General features: G+C 43.2%; 1 protein-coding gene across 2 annotated transcripts in view; it reads left to right on the forward strand.

The window, feature by feature from the left end:
• The first annotated feature begins 209 nt into the window (after positions 1 to 209).
• The window catches only part of kremen1 (kringle containing transmembrane protein 1), a 66707-nt gene continuing 48112 nt past the window's right edge, over positions 210 to 18804 (forward strand). For both annotated transcript variants that reach the window (XM_034091601.2, XM_034091602.2), the window contains exon 1: positions 210 to 401. In XM_034091601.2, the coding sequence (XP_033947492.1) occupies positions 323 to 401 (79 nt within the window). In that variant the 5' untranslated portion in view covers positions 210 to 322. The remainder of the gene's footprint in view (positions 402 to 18804) is intronic.

The following is an 18804-nucleotide window of genomic DNA, read 5'->3' on the forward strand; positions in this document are numbered from 1 at the left end:
TGAGTCCACCCTCTCTCCCCCTCCGTCCTCCCTCCTCCTCTTTTCTGTCTGCTGCTTCCCCAGCGCTGCAGGTTGAATCTATTGCCCCTATTTCCTGTCACATGGGTTGGAAATAGGATCCCTGCTTTCTACTATCTGTTGCCGTCTCCGTGGTGTCAGTGTAGTAGTAGCAGCTCTAGGACCTGCCTTGAAGTTCAGGGACTTTTAACGCCGGCCGAAGAGAGTCTGGCGCACAGACCGGGACAGACCGTCAGTCAGTCCGCCCGCTCTGCGCATCCGTCCGTCTGGCTGCACTTCACCTGAGAGACACTTTAAACACACCATGGATTCCTGGACAGCCACCTTGGCTCTTCTTCTCGCTGGGGTTATTTCTTCAGCGGCTTTGAGTGTTTTCGACACCGGTGAGTCAAACTTTTCTGCTCGCATTTTGCGCAGGATGTATACGGATACATGTATGCGCTGACGGAAGCGTCTCCAAAGTTGCTCTTTTGAATTATGCTCTTACCCTATCAGCAAGTTTTGAATACATATCCAAAAATGCGTTATGTTTTTATGTTATTATGATATTTTCATACTTAGTTTTGAATTTGTCACAGATTGCATTCGCAGTAACTTCATTCATACTGTAGTTCATCGCCTTGGTTCAAATCCCACTACGACACTGTTTCCTAAATGCACGCTGGCTGCACTATGGGTGTTTACAGAGGGCGGCCAAAGCCACAAGAAGCCATGGGTTTAGATTTGATGTGATAAGTTCGAAGACAACAGAACGAGACAGTGTCAGTTATCCCTCCACACACACAGGTACAGGGTAAACACAGACTAGAGCCCTGGCGACAAATCTGAGCGAACAACGGTGCATGATGTGAATCTGGAAAAAGGCTTAGCAAATCATCTGGAAGCGATGTTATGTTCTTTTTAAGATACGTTTCGATTGAATCAGGGAGACCACGGGCTTGTAACCCAAACCAGCAGCTGTTGCGCACTCCTCTCTCCTGCACATCCTTTCGCCTTGGGTCCGGGGTACCTGTTCTGCATCAGCTGCTCAACACTCATCAATCATATTGTATTCCTTTGGATTGGTCATTTTTAAACAGTTATAGCAGAACATATTTATATCCATCATAATATTTTTGTTGTTTTTCTGGCTTGTGTATCTTTTAATTGAATCACACAGACATCGAATACCCTGCCGAAATGAACTCAAAACCCCTCAGCTCAGTCATCTGATAACTTCCATTTAATTCACCATCAAATTCAGATTAATACGCAGTCATAGCATTGCGTCTTTCTGCAAGAACTTCAAAGTTGCAACCGGATCCCAATTCAAAGCTGAATATGTTGTTTTTAATGTGAATATCTAATAGCGATGACCACACAAACCGAGCTTCTCCTTTGCTGTAATTTGTGCCGCGTTTCATGTCGAAGCAGCAAATCCTCATGCTTTCTTTTTTAATATTTTTGTCTCTTAATTATACCCTTGGATTTCAAATTAGAGGGTCCACCATCTGGGCTAGTGCGTAAGTACTCCCATGTGTACCTATGTATTAACAAAGTATTTAAAGCAATGGTATTCCCCCTCATAACAGTGGGGGGGAAACAGTCTAGGTTTATGTTTAGTTTAAGTCAGCTGTGGCACATTTACTGTACAGTAAAACAATAATGTCATGCCTTTCCAGAGTCAGCCTGTGTGTTGCTTCCTTGGCTCTGTTTCTCTCTAATATATTTTAACTGCAGGTCAAAACAAATGTAAAACAAGGAAAACTCTACTCTATAGTAGAGACACTGCATCTGTTTTTCTTACAGTCAAAGATTATTTGCTTAACGTCTGGAGCTTCTATGGTTTCAAAGCAGAAGACTGCTCGTATAAAATGTAAGTGGAAACATCACATTTCTAGTGTCAGGCACTCCGAATCAAAGAAAAAAGTGCTTCTTTCCAGAGATGCAGTTGTATGCTTCTTTTTAACAGGAGAAGCTGAATCAAAGGAGATTAACTTTATGGTTGAAGCAAATTATTCATGATTCAGAAATTGCGGAAAGGCATTCTGGTAAATGTAGGAAGCCCAGAGAAAATCTATAAGGCAGATGAGAGGAAGTGGACACTCTGTAACAAGCAGAACTGTGGAATCACTTCATTGATTTGAATTGTTAAAATATGTCTCACATTATTGTTGTGGTTTAGAATTGACCTGAAATCCAACGGAAGAATCCTTAGCATGTCCGGGATGATATTTAGAAGTTACATCTGGATATGCTCATATATGAATGATTAAACCCAGCAGGAATTGAGCTGTGAAGGCTGCGGTCATTCAGCAGCTTATTAATGCTCAGCAGAAATCCAGCCACTGTTGATGTTGTGATAGTGTTTAAAACAATATCCCAATATAGGGCTTTTACTGCACCATCGCATCAAGCAGGAGTGAATGAAAAGCACAATCACGCGCCTTCAGATGTAGAGATGTAAACACACATACAAAGGGCAAACAAGTGAAAATGAAACTAAGTCTTAGTTGTGTTGCATATAGCTGCAGCAGCTAAGTACCTTTTTGAAGCCTCTAATATAAGAATGTGCTCCTCTTCAGTCCAGTACACTTCTAAAGCATTAGTTAACCAAAGTCCTATCTTTGATGTATGTAACTCAGAGGCTTTAGAAAGAAACACATGCCGTTTTGTATGACTGCGGCCAACTGTTGCTCACTTGTCAGCTGCTAAGGCCTTTCACACAAATGTACAAACAAGTAAAAGCCGAATCCTGTCAGAGCTGTCAAGATGAGAAGTAATTGAGTCGCTATGTGAATCAAGTATTCCATAGTGTTGTTGTTGTTGTTGGTGGTGGTGGTGGTGTTGTTGTTGTGAGCAAGTTGCTTGTTAATCAACAAGGAATGACTTTGCTACTGATGTTCCTGTTATCCATGACCGATCTCACTGGCAGGTGGACGATAGTGGCCAGTTGTGAGAGTCCCACAGTGTATATATGCATATCTTTTGTTTATGCAGATTGTTGTGTTGCTGTTGAAGTATGTCGCTCCCCCAAAGCGATTCTTTTTTTTTTTATTCAGTGGCTGGTTGTTCAAGTTATTTTTCTTTCAGCACATGCAGGGATGAACAGCATATTATTAACTATTAATTAGCGTTCTTGCTGAATGAGATAAGAAGATTGTAACACTCATATTTGTTTGTTAAATATAAAGCTTGAGCTTCAGCACAAAGACTGGAAACATCAACTGGCTCTGTCTAAATGTAACAAAATCCACCTACCAGCACCTATAAAGCTCACAAATTAACATGTTATATCACCTTTGTTGTTTGGTAACAAAGTAAAAAAAGTCAGGTAAATAAACCCTTTGTAAAACAGCGTTAAGATCTCACATCCTAATGTAGTGCGCTTCAGAGGTATACTGGTAGGTGGATATTGTTACTTTTGGACATGGCATGGCTATGCTAGCTTTTGCTAAGCTAAGCTAACCAACTCCATCTAGTCACTGACAACTTTGCTAACACATTTCAGCATCAAGCAATTATAACAACACAAGACATGGCAAAGCCAGCTTTTTGTTAACAGCTACTTACCTGTATATAATTTAAACGTTATATCTTTAATTTTTATTAATCTTGTGTGAATCTGTACTGTACTTTCGGTCTTACTTTGTTGCTGCTTAAACTCCTGAATTTCCCTACAGGAATTAATAAAGGTCATTATTATGTTATGTTATCTTATTTGATCTTAATCCACCTGTTACCAAAACTGGCAACAGACCCAGATAAGACCAACAGTTAGCTGGAGCTCACGGCAGCAGTTACCCGTTTGTTTTACTTAAGCAAAAATAAAGCCTTTTTCTCTATATGGAAATATCATTAAACACCAAGAGTTAAGGCAGAGCAGCTTGAAGACTTTAGATGGAAAGCAAGAAAATATTCTATGAACAAAATAGGATCCAGTTTCACCAAAATCGCAATATTTTCCTGCAGATGTTGTAAGAAAAGCTTACAAAAGTTACAATGAACAAGAACAGAAGTGTGTCTTTCTTCCCCCTCATTGTAGCATCCAGCTGTTATTTGAAGGTTAAATAATAATAATAATAATAATAATAATAATAACAATAATACATTTCATTTTTGTTGCGCTTTTCACAGTGCTCAAAGACGCTTGTAAAATAAAATAATTATTAAAATAGTTATATCATCCTGAATGTTGAACTATTGCTTCGACCGTGTAGGAGATAGTCTTTCAATATGTTTCTGATCTTTTTGACTGTGAAAGTCTGGATAGTTTTACCCTTTCAGGTCTGCCGTAACATTTATATTTAAGGGAAAGTGATTTCAAGTAGGTTTTGCTTTGATTCACAACACCAAAAGGTCAGCAACAATTGATCTGTCTGATCCCTCTTTTTGCTGTGATCAATAACAGCAACATGAACAAATAAGTGAAGTGACAACCTGTGTATGGCTGAACGTTCTTTCTATTACCTTTAAAGGAAACCAATGGGCTTTGTGTCGAGCTGAGGCTTGAAAATGGCAGGCTTTGACATTTTGGAACATGGAATGCACTCTCATTATGTGATCACGATAGACCGAGCTGTCAGAAATAAGGCCAGATGAAGAAAACATCAGGTTGAGATCAGGCTGTGCTCAAACAAACTACATCTTGGACTGATCGCACAAAGCAACATGTGCCTTCATGGGCTTTCATTTTATCTGAAGTCTTCGCCAAGTCTCAGTCTACTTAACCACCAGATATGCATGAATTCACTTGTAAGGCCACAGTGGGAAGATTTGCTAAGGCTGCGTTCTGTGCAGTGAGGCATCTTATCAACACCAACTCATAGCAGGTAAATCAGCTTGATTAGTTCCAGACCACACTGGAGCTTTTCAAACACTCAAAGTTCTTCCTTGAAGCATTACAGGCACCACATAAAGTGATGGCGGGGTGATTGACAACATGTGGTGTGGTATTTTCTTTGTAGCCTGACATGTAGGTAAGCTGCATTTACTGGCAACCCCTTGTTTGTTTTGGCAACCCCGGCGTCTGTCCTACTCCCCGTCTGAACTCTGTCCAGCACTGCCTGATGTTGGTCTGGACTCTGTCAGGATGGGCTTGCCCGGCCGCAGGCGGAACTTTAAAACGCTGTAGTTGAGGCATTGTTGCGGCAGAGAGGTTTTAAACACTGCACCTACTCCTGAACAGTAGCTCACACAGAGGTTTGTATTGTAGTTGTTGAAGACTGTTCAATAGCTTGCCGTGTGATTGAGTCTACGGTGCATGTTTGTGTTATTTTCCGATGTTTGGCTGAACATCGAGTCAGAGCGTGTTGCCTGTTGTATACAGTAGATACCACCATCAGAGGAGGAAAAGATGCCAGTAGCTTCTCAACAGTCTCATTTATGCAAATTCAGGAGTATTTTGTGAGCATATTTCCGCTTTTCTGTGTTTAGGGATGCAATTTACAGTTATCTTTATTATCAATTACTGCAGTCCTTTATGGAAATTGATCCCACACAAGGTCTATTGAGAAGGTCTTAAGGAGCGTACGATCGTATCACATTACAAACTTCCTCAACACTTTATGGACCTCTAATATTCAAATCTGAGGTGCGAAGTCGATACTACTGTTTATTTTTCCTCAAAATAAATTGAAACATTCCACAAATATCCGCAAATAAAAAAAAAAAAGTATTTAAAGTAGGCTAGAGCCCAAGAGAACATCTTAAAATGTCTTGTTTTCTCCAAGCAACCATCTAAAATCCAAAGGCATTCAATGTAAAATAATATATACTCACTTATCAATTTGAATTTGAAAACAGCAAATGTTTGACAATTTGTCCATTAAAAATGATAATGACTTTTCTGTCACTTGAGTCATCAATTATTCAGCCAATCATTTCAACACTTCATGTGCATGTGTTTGAGTGAAGTTCAAATGTGAGGCAGCTGTTGCCATCTGCAGCCTCCATAAACCTCCTTTCGATTTTAAGAGGCCACGTCAAGTGCCAAACCAAGAGGTCTCACATCCTCAATGTGATGCCCCTCCTTCCCCACACACGCACACTCACCCACGTACACACACAAACAACTGTCTGTCTTTGCCTAATCCACAGCTCTCGCTCACACAGTCAATCACCGTATCCGTCTCGACTTAATCCACTCTCAACTTGTAAAAGCAGTCCATACAGAGCAGTTTATGACTGTCCTCCATAAACCTTTCTAACCCCTGAGACAGAGAGATCTTTGTGAATGTGTGTGTGAGTGTGTGTGAGAGAAAAGCTCTGAATCGTCTGACTAGGATGATAATAACAGACCATCTTCAGGCGCGATCTGAGGAAACAAGAGCTCGTGTTGGCAGAGGTGATTGCGATGGAGCGCTGCTTTGAGGAGAGACAGCGGGTTCTAAAAGAGTTTAACATACTGGCCTTCGGTGTGTGGCTAAACCCACTACACTCCGTTTGGGAGTGTCAGAGGGCAACATGGGAAGAGCGTGCATGGGGTCTGGGTCTCAGATGTGGGCCCTGCGGTCCCTCCCGCTCTTCCGGTTCAGAGATGGATGGAGATGGAAACCTCTCCTCCCCTGGTGAGCTCAAGTTCAGACAAACCACTGGATTGAATTGGCGAACTGGTGTGTGTGTGTGTGTGTGTGTGTGTGTGTGTGTGTGTGTGTGTGTGTGTGTGTGTGTGTGTGTGTGTGTGTGTGTGTGTGTGTGTGTGTGTGTGTGTGTGTGTGTGTGTGTGTGTGTGTGTGTGTGTGTGTGTGTGTGTGTGTGTGTGTGTGTGTGTGTGTGTGTGTGTGTGTGTGTGTGTGTGTGTGTGTGTGTGTTTAGTGGGAGTGGGAGTTTTAGCCCTTAGGGATCTAATAAAATGATCCTCACTGTCCTTCAGCTCTTTGTATCCTTTAAGCCTTTTTCCTTGTTTTTGTTTTTGCCATTTAAATCATGTGATAGCTGATGTAGTCAGTTAGGGTCTTCACAGCAAAGCTATCTGAACAGCTATGGATACACCACATATAGCAATTCCTCGTATGTGTGAACCTATTTGGTAATTAAACAGATTCTGATTCTGATGTGCCGCTAGTAAAAGCACAATCAATAAATTGAAGTTGTATTAACTTCATCCATATTGTCTGAAGCAATCCCTGTGTAATAAATCTCTAACGCACGTATTCCCAGTGTTGAGGGACTCACATTGTTGTAGTTTAATAGTGTTATAGAGCTAAGAATGTGATTGTGTGACTGGTAAAGGAACACATTTAGAAGAAAGGAAGAAGACAAAGTCGTTCTTCAGCTGTTCACTTTTGAGATAATGGTAGTCCCTACTTTCACTGAAGGGCATACAAATGTGCCATCCATCACAGGGAAGAAGAATATATCAGGGACACATGGTTGCCTTGACTCCCTATTTTCTCATCAATTGTTGGAGTCTTGAGTAAATTGACGAATGGGCTAATCTCCTCTAAACTTTTATAGTATGTACAACTTAATACTCCTTTGAATTTCCTGTAGGTTAAACTCGGGTTCAGTGAGTATTTACTGGTTGTTTTAACAGCAAAAGCAGTCAATCAGTCTTTCTCCTTGTTGTGTTATGTCCATGCATAAACAGCTCCACACCAGCCCATATGGAGCCCTCATGAATCTTCATTGGAATGCCCCAAGAGGTTAAGTTAAGCAACACAACAAAACACGCAATAAAAAACAACTATATCAACCTCAACTGACACTGGGACTGCAAGGTGGCCCACAACAGATTGGACTTTAGAGTTATAGTGACTGAAAGGCTTTGCTATTAGCTAAACTTGCTGAGGTGATAATAATAATAATAATAATAATAATGTGGAGGACAAACAACAGGCCTCCAAAGAGGTCCTTCCGCTGAGCATCACCATTTGTTTTACATTAGTATGGTACTTGGTATGGTATCACCAGCTCACAGTAGGAAAGATGAACCAGACATAGGGACTAGAAAGTCTGAAATTGAGGGAAAAAAGGGCAGAGTATTTTCCTTTTTGCACATCCCAACACTCGTGGTACTCAGCATGTCTTGACTTGTTAAGACAGGCCAAAGTTTTGAAGAATTCCCTTATTTACTTGGCCGAAGGTTGGTTGAATCAGGCTCAAAGGCAACAGAAGAAGAAAAAAACTCTAGCTTGGAAATGTGTGCTTCTGTTTCGGGTTGCAGCCCATTTACTTCCTGTTGACCTCTGGGTGGTGCCCTGCAAAGGTCAAGTTCCGGGCAACGCCCTTGTTCTTCCATGCAAGGGCATTGGTACACCCACAAAACCACCAACCACTAAGACGGAGAAACAGACCTAGTTATTATAAACACAATCGTGCTTATTATCGTGCCACTGCGATTCGCGTCCTGTCGTGTTCAAAGGCTTACATTTGTTTTATTAAAGCACCTCTCTCTGTGTCGTTTCCCGGTTTCTCGATTTATCCGTTTGAACTTTCGCTCAGTGCGACTCTTTCATTTGTGTCTCTTGTGCAAATCACCACCTGTTCGGGCGGTTGGTTGGGCAACCCAGCATGCAAAGCAGCCAAGCCAACTCCAGCTTCAGGATCTATGATCAACATCATGGTGGTGTCGCAATGGGAAGCACCACTAAGAGGTGACTTGGCATGACAGAGGCGATAGACACGTGAAGCACAGGGAGATGAGAGAAACAGGCGTCCCCAAACAAAGTGGTGCAAGGTTGAGTCACTCCGGTCCCTGATCCTTGGAGGTGGTCCAGTGAGACAACATGGAATTAGGCTGTCAAACCGCTGCTGGCTGTACACAACTGTCAGGCTTGAAAGAGATAAACAATGTTTAGGTGGGAGAGTGCACACGAGTGGCCAGAATAGTGGTTTGTGAGGTTTTGTTGCTCAAAGGTCAGTCAGGACCAGTCAGAGTATTTTTCTGAATGAGCCGTGACATGTTGGTTTTGGATGGAGCTCTGCAAAGCCATTCAGCCTCTTATTCTTTCACAACTCTTTTCATCTCGAGACTGTTCTCCAAGTTTTTTTCCCTCCAACTCTACATTTTAATACTGTTATGCATGAGCTGTGTTCCCTGGCCTCTTCCTTGACATTTGCGTATGCATGAGGAGACCCACTCCAGTCAATGCCAAATGACATTCTTCCTCAGCCGAGCCGGTGCTCCCTGCCGCAGTCAGAGCCCATCAGATGGAACACAGTCCAGGGCGAGGGGGTAAATCAAATAGTCAGACAACAGTAATGAAATACCAAAGAGCCTTATGTTCTTCTATGAATTCTATTAACTCTCAAACCAACAATGTTTGTCATTATCAAAACTCAATTTAATTCACAGAGAATGGAATTTTAAAGTAGCTTTTAATGCCCCAGGCAGAAAGTGGCTGATGGATCAAAAAACAACTTTCCTTCCCTGGATGTTGATAAAAGGAAGTGCAGGCAAAAAACAATTACATTTATTTTGGTACAAGCTCAAAACCATTCTGGCTTCCTGTCTCTGTATTTCCGTTTTGAACATACTATTATTACACATTTTGACATAGTATGATTAACGTAAATGAGTTATTTTTCTTGATTTGATTTAAACCCATAACTTGTTCCTAACATCTCGCCAGTGACTGGTTAGGTGTTTAAGCAAGAATCTCAACAGGAGTTTTAAAGCAACTATGTATTTTTGTGGTGTCATATGCGATTCTGAGTTTTGAGAAGCGTAACCAAGAACATAACGGGAGGATATGGAATTGCTACTGTGTCAGACATGACCTGTCCGGCAAACTGGGTTCTTTTTATACTGCAGTTATGGTTGGGCCAGGGCCACTGAGGTCTGTGCTCTACTGCGGTAGAGTAATGGCAACCACTTTAAATAAATGGAGAGTAATTTAGCTGCTGAGCCCTGGGGTCTGGTTTGTGTCCAGCTGCAGCAGCCTGTGGCCGAAGAGGCAAATTGTCGCCTTTCGTCCTTGCAGAAAACGCCCACAGACAGCACTGATCAGACAAGGCCAAGCAAGTGGACATGGCTAAGTGGACAGTGCAAACATTTGGACAAGTGAAGGGAGCAGACATACTTGAGTGGACAGCAAACAAAGGAACAAACCAGTAGTGGGCAGAGCTAAGAAGCCGTGACAGCGAAATGTGCAGGGAAACAGATAGTGTGTGGTCTTTTTTGAAAGAATATACACTGAACAAAAATATAAACGCAACACTTTTGTTTTTGCTCCCATTTTTCATGAGATGAACTCAAAGATCTAAAACATTTTCTATATACACTAAATAACCATTTCTCTCAAATATTGTTCACAAATCTGAAAAAATCTGTGATAGTGAGCACTTCTCCTTTGCCGAGATAATCCATCCCACCTCACAGGTGTGGCATATCAAGATGCTGATTAGACAGCATGATTATTGCACAGGTGTGCCTTAGGCTGGCCACAATAAAAGGCCACTCTGAAACGTGCATTTTTGCTTTATTGGGGGGGTCTGGGGGGGGTACGAAAACCAGTCAGTATCTGGTGTGAGGGGTAGGGGTAGGGTTAGGGGTAGGGTTAGGGTTAGGGTAATGTTGTGAATCGCGTGGCCTGTGTTCGTCGTCCATAACATACGCCTGCCCATACCATAACCCCACCACCACCATTGGCCACTCGATTCACAACATTACCCTAACCCTACCCCTCACACCAGATACTGACTGGTTTTCGGACCCCCCCAGACCCCCCCAGATCCCCCAATAAAGCAAAACTGCACGTTTCAGAGTAGCCTTTTATTGTGGCGTTTATATTTTTGTTCAGTGTAGAAACAAACCAATAACTTGATACTCCATACGATAATTAACTGAGCTTAAACAGTCCATTTACCCTACTCTACAAATTCACAGGAACTTTCCAGTCAACTGTTTTCAAAAACGACCATTGTCTTCTACGCTACGGAGCCAGTGATATCCACTTGCAATGCGAGGCCCTTTGAAAAAAGCTTGAAGTCAAAAACGGTGAAACCCAAGTCGCCTAGAGGCCCTGATCTAGTTGTCTGTCCTGCATCGAAGGTGAATACAGCTCCCCAAGGTGAACACAGAAAGGACTGGGTCTGCAGCCGCCTACGTGGCACCAGCCCACTACCAAAGCCAACTGAGGGTCGGTCACACTCGGCCGATGCCGTGAAACAGAATCTGCCGGCCCTCAATAGATCCTCCGTAATGGATCCCCTTCTCAGGGAGGCCAGTGGGATGCCCCCTGTCTTTTACCAGAGCCATCTGGTTCCCAGTACTGCTGCTCTTCCCACAGCCACACAAACCACAGTGAAAAAGTATCACTTTCACAATCAAGATCAGGAACTGGAGACGTGGCTGGTTAAAAGGGGTCTGAATGTTGAGCGCTCTGGTCCTCTCTGCAGCACCCTATTGTGCCGTTGTTATTGCGTCCTTAGAAGTGCACTCTGTTGCGGTTTATCTGACAACCTTTTGTGATTTGATACAGGGGATTGTACATGCTCTGTTCATTCTCTGACCGGGTCAGTCAGACAGGAGAATAAAAAAATAACAATTCAAACATCCATAAAATTGAGATGTGCACTTCAGTGATAATGATCACGGATTGGTCTTAAGCCGACAGCAGGGATAAGGACATTCGGTTAAGCAAGAGATGAAGGCGCAATTACTTCACGCAAAAAGGGGATTTTCTACACAACATACATAGATTTAAAGTGTAAAACAATCTAAAAAAGCCAAAGAATGCTAAGGGATCAGATCATGGCCTTCATCTTTAGCATACACAGTTAGACAAAACACACTGGTGCGTTTTTTTTTGATGTGTTGTTATGTGCCACTCTCTCCAAACCATCACACTGGATTCATTGGTTGCAGATGGGAGGATGTTTAGGCTCCACACATTGGGTCTGTTCCCCCACAACTGCAAGCAACAAGTAAAAGTTAAATTAAATCACAGGGTTAGGGTCATCTATCAGTGTGCCTTGCCTTCCGGACCATCCATTTCTCGGCTCTGCCTAAAGGGTTAATGAAATATCCTATTGGTCTGCTTCAGTAACATTTAATCACAACACATGGCCATAAGCTTCCCTCTGACATTTGATCAACTTAAGCCCAATTTCCATTAACCATTTTGTTTATTTATTTTTAAAAAGCGGCTTCAAAGCTGCCTTTAAAGCTTCCCAGGCTGATGTGACTATTGGTGGTCGGACAGATTGACAGAGTGAGGCTACATTCAGGTTTTCATGTTTTTAGACACAGAAAACAAATCAAAAACTATTTTGATTTTTTATTGTTGGGGTATTTTTTGCAAATAAAACCCTTTTTTCTTGTTTTTGCAGTTTCAGCTTCTCCACTAGATCAAATGCAACACATTTTCTCATTCCCCAAATTATATATTGGGAGTCATGTATAGTTGTCAGGAACGCGCCATAACAGGAAATGACTAATCAAAACTTGAGAGCAACATTTCAAACTCTCCTCCAAACAGCAACGTAGAGAAAGAAAAACAAAATTGAATAGTGTTTAAAGGTTCCACAAACAAGATGATCAGTAACATCTGCACTGCCGTGGACATGCACATGGGATGTGGACAGTTACATAAAAGTTAATATCCTCAATACCAAACATAAAATTAGTCAAAACTGCGATAGCATTAGTTTATCAAATCCTTCAAATCTTTTTCTGCTGCTTTACACAAGGGATTCTGCTTCGTTTGCCTCGGGTCTTGTTGTGATTCAAGCCGGCATCATTCTGTTTTAATAATGATGTCTGTTAAGAATAAACAGGAAAAACAGCTGTGCTTTTGATCTGGTGCAGCAGTGCGTTTCTTCTTGTTTGCATTAGCAGGGCAGGTCACATCGCTCCCTCCCCTCGACTCGAGGCTTTTATTTATCCAAGTCAGACCTCATCTTCTCCGAACCCTGTATTCACACAGGACCTCAGGAGGGAAGAGACGGATGAGGTGGTGTGTGTGTGTGTGTGTGTGCGTGTGCGTGCGTGTGTGTGTGCGTGTGTGTTGGGGGGTGTAATAGTTGCACTCTATCCCCTGACAGAGCTTCAGCCCAGACCACATATAATTTACATTCCTCAGATAACAGCTAACCTGAGCACAAACAGGAAGATGGAAAACAGGTGTGTTCAGCAACAACCCCTTTTCTTTCATGGTTCATCTTTCTCTGAGGTGCTATCTGGCCTTTGTTTTATTACTCAAAGTGGCTTAACAGATGGGGCAAAGGGCCTACATATGGATATGAGGTCCATCACTGTGTACAAATCCAACTGTTATCATTGGAGCCACGTCAAACATGGTAATTGTCCATCAGGGCCAGCCGCAGCCATACTGGCCGCACAGCTTACATTATGTTGCCGCAAATTGATTACTGCCTTGGAGAGGCTGTCAAATTGTGAGGAGAGGTGAATTGACAGACATTCAAACAAAAACATGCACACATGCATGCACATACACTCACTCAGTGGGTGATGTCTACAGTACAGTGATGAGTGGGTGAGAATGGCATCACCACAATGACACTGGCCCTACCACCAAGTGAACAAAGGAGCCTGTGTGCATTTTGATGTGTGTGTGTGTGTGTGTGTGCGAGTGTGTGTGTCCTCCGTTCCCTCCACATCAGATCCATCTGAAAATACCGCGGCTGCTTCACTGATGAAAATTGCTCCCTTTCATTCTTACTGTAAGTGCGTCTGGGGGGAGGGATACGGGTATGAGGAGGGAGAAGGAGGGGGAAAAGAGCAGGAATGATGTGGGTAGGAGGGCAGTTTAAAGCCTGTTTTGTCACTGCATATGTTTATCGTGGCATCTGACAGTGCTGAGGGATCATTTTACCATCCATTTACAAGCACAACAAAGAAGAAGAGAACAAGCTTAAAACACCCCCATGCGAGTAACGCACAGCCCTTAGCAACAGTAAGCCATCATGACTTGCATCACAAGCCGTAGATCCTCTGGTTATCAAAGGCGGCGTGCGATGAGGAACCCATATGGTATTCTCCTCACAGAGGACAGACACGCATTCGTAAAACACGTGTTGTTCTCCCTTCGGCTTCGGTTGTGTGTTTGCTGGTAAAAGGCCCCAGCAAGCATCTGTGCCACAGAGCTCCTCTGGAATGAGATGTGTGCCTTCAAACTCAGATGTAAACTCTGTGTTCGCTGGTCACTTCACAAGCCTGGTCTTTGCCAGCCGTGTCTATAACACGGGGAAATGTGAAATAAACCCCGCGCTCACTTCATTTGTGCTATACACACGAGGGAGACAATTAGAGCCTGACTCACTCTGTTTTCTTTTTCTGATTCATTTTGCTTTCACTTAGGCCTACATCTTTTCATCTCTCACAATCCGCTATTCAATGGCAATGCTCCACACTGATCTTTTGTTTAGTTTGACTTTATTTAGGATGGATCCATCCCAGACACACTAATTGTGCACCGTTTGAAAGCCCTTAATTGAACGACCTTAGCGCGTCTTGGCTTCCCTATCTCCCCCCCCCCCCCCCCCCTTCTTTCAATGATGCTTTCTCCTGGATGCACACGTCTTGTTTACTCTCGTGTAGAGCGGGTTCAGTGGCATGTGTTCAGTATGCAGGGGATTTCCCCTTGTGTTTGTTCAACCCTGTAACCCTTGCCTATACTTACTGTGTCGGGAGACTTGTGATTGGGTGTGAGAAACTACAGAAACAAGGACAGCATTAGAGGTGAAGAAGCTTTTAATCATGTTTGGAAATATATGGCAGATGTGGATTATGACTCGAGGAAGCTGCCAGAGGGAGGTAATTGAGCGTGGCACCTCGTCCTCCCTCATGTCAGGTTGGCTGACATGTCTCTGATGTCCACATTGTGCCAGCAGCTTTTTTCCCTAGGGTTTCAGCAAGTCCCTGAATGTCCTTTACGTCATTGTCAGAGTCTGCAGCCCATCAGTCACTCCCTGAACGTCTGCCAAGCAAAACTCAAAATGGTCCCTCCTTGTTTCATTCTGGGCCACTCACAGAGCCAAAACTACTCTTGGTCCATCTGTGCTGCGCTCTGTCAGAGGTCATCCTGGCAACTACGGGATATCCTACATAGGTGGAGGCCTTATCTGCCTTGGTATATTATTTGTTGATTGATTTTTCCTCTGGTATTTAAATATAGGACCTGCTTGTGGGCAAAACAACCTTTTATGCTTTCCATTTTGTGACAAGCAACTTCAAACAGACGGGTTTTCTGGCAGCGCTTTTAGCCCACCACGGGCTCCTGCCGATTCTTTCCACTACGGAGCTAAATAATAGGGGCCGCACTAGAACGAGATGGGGCCATGTTTTATAGGTGCTACCCAGAGACTTTGGCAGGGAGTCTTGTGGGTCTGTGGCTACTGTGGTAGTGAACTCAGGAGGTGGTGCAGTGGAGGGTTTTTTGAAAAGGAAGAATGGCGAAGGCTATTTCAGGATGAACGAGTTCCTGGTTTACGGCCTGGTTATCTGGGGCTGCAACCCATGACAAAAGCATGAACCAAAAAGAAGGATTGTAAAATCCCATTGAGCAGTCATTGTCTGCAGAGTTAACTAGTTAGAGGCATCTGTTCTCATCACTTGCAAGGTTCATTTGTTGCACTTTCATTGACCCTCTTCCAAGAGGGCACTTTTAAAGCACAGAGACGAGATGTGGTCCATTAACTGCCAAGCCCACCCCCGAGACATTGGTGACTTCTTCTTAGCCACTTCCAAATTCATTAAACGAGCCTTACTGCATCTGTGACTATCTGTGAAACCTGGATAAGTAGTCTTCCTGTGAAGCAGTCTTCCTGCGATCCTCTGAAGTCTGATGTGGTTTTGATGTGGAAATGGATGCTGCTGGGGAAAAGGGGAACCAGACTTGTGTTGCAGCCAGCTGTGTCCCCACCAGAGAAGTAATCTGTAACCTGCTACATCTGGCCTGGTTTGGCCTGGCCCTGGCCTCTGTGCATAGTACACTGACATTAATGAGCCTCACAACATTAATGGTTACCAGGACAGAGTGGAGGGGAATTTTTTTTTGGCAGGTTGTGCATTAATAATCTGACGTTTCTGTCGTCTTTGAAAGCTCTCTAAATCTGAGCAGCGGTGTGTAAGCGTGTGCACAAATTATTATGTTTGTGTGCATAAAAGTGTGCATGTTTCTATCATAGACTCATTCTGGAAATATTGCTCATCCACTAAGCCTGTTATGCTGTCCCTGAAGTATCGAAACATATAATAAAGATGGAAGGACGCTCTTTATGTCAGCCCTCAGTGAGAAAGCAGTCGTCTTTAATTATCGCTGCTTTTCATCCCTCGCAGCAAACGCAACAAATAGGTGCTCTTGTGCGACCTGGCAACGCGTCTCAGAGATTTGTTTATAAGCTTGTTTGTTTGTGTTTTTCAGATCACATGACCAAATGCTCTTTTCTCCCCCCACCCCCCCCCCCCCCCCCACACTTTTTTCGGAACATCAAGTGCATTTGAAGTCGCAATGTGGAAGTCATTAGCCACAAATCCCAACCAATATAATAACAGGGCGATTAGCTCTCTCTCAGCGGTCCTCTGCTGTTTCCTTTTTTTCCCTCTTGTCGCCGGGGTGGTGCAGTATTCTGTGAGGGCAGGGCTTGGTGAAGGGCGAGTCCTTCTCTTCCCTTTCCCGGATTTTTTCTATTTGTAGATCTGCATGTATTTTATAGGAGGTTTTTCTCCCCGCCCCTTCTCTCTGTCTTTCATGCGGTGGTGGTTCTGTTTCCCATCACGGCCTATGATGAAACCACAAGAAAGCCCAGGCCCATGTGACGAGAGCACAACAGTTGCTTGGTGACATGGACAGGGGGTGTCAGATTGAGGGCTGGCCGTGTTTGTAGGGGAGGGGGCATGGAGTGGTGATGATCCAATCAGCAGATGAGCTCTTAATTCACTCTAGGATAAAGTGCTCATATCCACCATATTCTTTCTTTAGCTATATGGATGTGTGGCCATCCTCAAGGCTCTTAAATGGACCATCCATCTCCAACGTAGCCTCACTTATCTCTGAGGCCTTGCAGATCTGCTACTTCCCTTTCCCACCACAAGCAAATGGTGTCTTGAAACCACCTGGAACAATCCCCCATCCCCATATTCCTCCAGGGGGAAAAACGCTGCCATATTATTTACCATCTTGTCTTGGAAAGCTTAGTTGACCGCAGCAGGGCGGGATGATTGCCAGCAGCAGCTCGTTCCAAAGGGACCATGTGCAGACGAGCTCTGCTTCATCCTGAAAGTCTAGAGGAAAGTCTAGAGGAAAGGAGACATTTACAAAGTCATTGGGATCTTTCTTTTCGACACAGTGTGTTGAGCAGCGCTTCGTGCGGCCAAGTTCAGTCATTTGCATACCCTCTTTTCGGGGAGAAGATATTTGAAGGACGTGAGCTCATTTGGGATGCAGCCTGTTGTCCTGTCGCTACCTGATGTTATCCTCTGTGACTTGGGCAGTAACAGTCATGATTGCTTTTGGGGAGCAGTGACTCATGATTGTGCTTGTTCTGCTGCCAAACTCTCAATAGCCGTGATTCCTTCTCTTTTTTTCTGTTTGCCGTCACTGCCAGCATCCGGAGAAATGTTCAATTCAATGAAAATTAATCATTTGATTCCTGTCTTGCCCAATCACTTCTGTGTATATTAAACCATACAATTCATAAATTGCAGGATAACTCATTTTAATTGAACACAATTGTAGCTTAAGGTCAATGACAAACCATAATTACAAGTTACTCCACTACTAAATCTTACTGTTTTGAAAAGTATTATTTTGCTGTGTGGTTATTTGTTTTCTTGTCAATATTATGTGTGTGTCTTTTAAACTGATTGAATTGTTCCCACTTTTAAAACGATTGCTCAAGATGGAAACATAGGATGAGTGATAACACCGCTTCAGTGTAGGCGGTAGTGGCAATTCTCTCTGAACGACCAGTGGTCAGAATTATTAGGGAAGTAGTTCTAAAAAAGTGTTGAGTCAGGTAGAGCCATAACATGGATTAACAGATTAACATTGATATCAGATCTCCACCTTATCTCTAAAGTCTTCTACAGGATCAAGTGCATCCTTTTCAATTGCACAATTTGCATTATTAAACACACCATGTTGTCTGGAGTGTCAGCCCCACGATAACTTGTGTCCCCACGACTCTTCATCGCTCCCTTGTGTAGGGGAGCAAGCGCATGACCCCTAGTTGTACCACCATTAAGCTGTTTATTTTTATTTTATGGAGTCGTGTTCTGCCTCAGAAACTCTCCAGTGGATTTACGATCTGGTGGTTGCCTAGTTGGTATTCATTTGCTAATATAGAGCGGAGCCATTCACAGACAATAGAGTGGCATCATAATGCAGGAACCTGACACCCTGCATCTCCTTGCCACCGTTGAACTCCTGTCAGCCAGACGATGGATGGCTGACAAGCTTGACTGAATAACAACTTTCATTAAAAGCTACTTTGGCTGCCAGGGGCTTTGATTTACTTTACAATTAAGAGAAGTATAGTAGTAGAGGATGCAAGAGACTGAAATGCATGTTTGTGTGCAAGCTAACTGCTGTTAATATATCAAAGCATGGTAGAAAGTACGGGTAGCAAATGTAGGTCCCTTACTTATCTATATTAGACACATATTTTAACATCTGCAATCAACACACGGTTTCATTTGGAGGATGTTTGATCTCCTAAAAGAATAATTCTCCTTTAGGTCTTAATCGATGCTGCCTTCCTCCTCTCGACGTGTGAAACGGCATCTTAAGGTTGCCATCTAACGATAGACGCGAGCTCAAAAGTTGAGATAGAAGCCTGTGAAGCAAAGAGATCCCCCCCCCCCCCCAAAGAAAAAAAAGTATATAAGTTGAAAGGGGA

The sequence above is a fragment of the Pseudochaenichthys georgianus genome, chromosome 9 (genome assembly GCF_902827115.2).
Source record: "Pseudochaenichthys georgianus chromosome 9, fPseGeo1.2, whole genome shotgun sequence".
NCBI classification, from domain to species: domain Eukaryota; kingdom Metazoa; phylum Chordata; class Actinopteri; order Perciformes; family Channichthyidae; genus Pseudochaenichthys; species Pseudochaenichthys georgianus.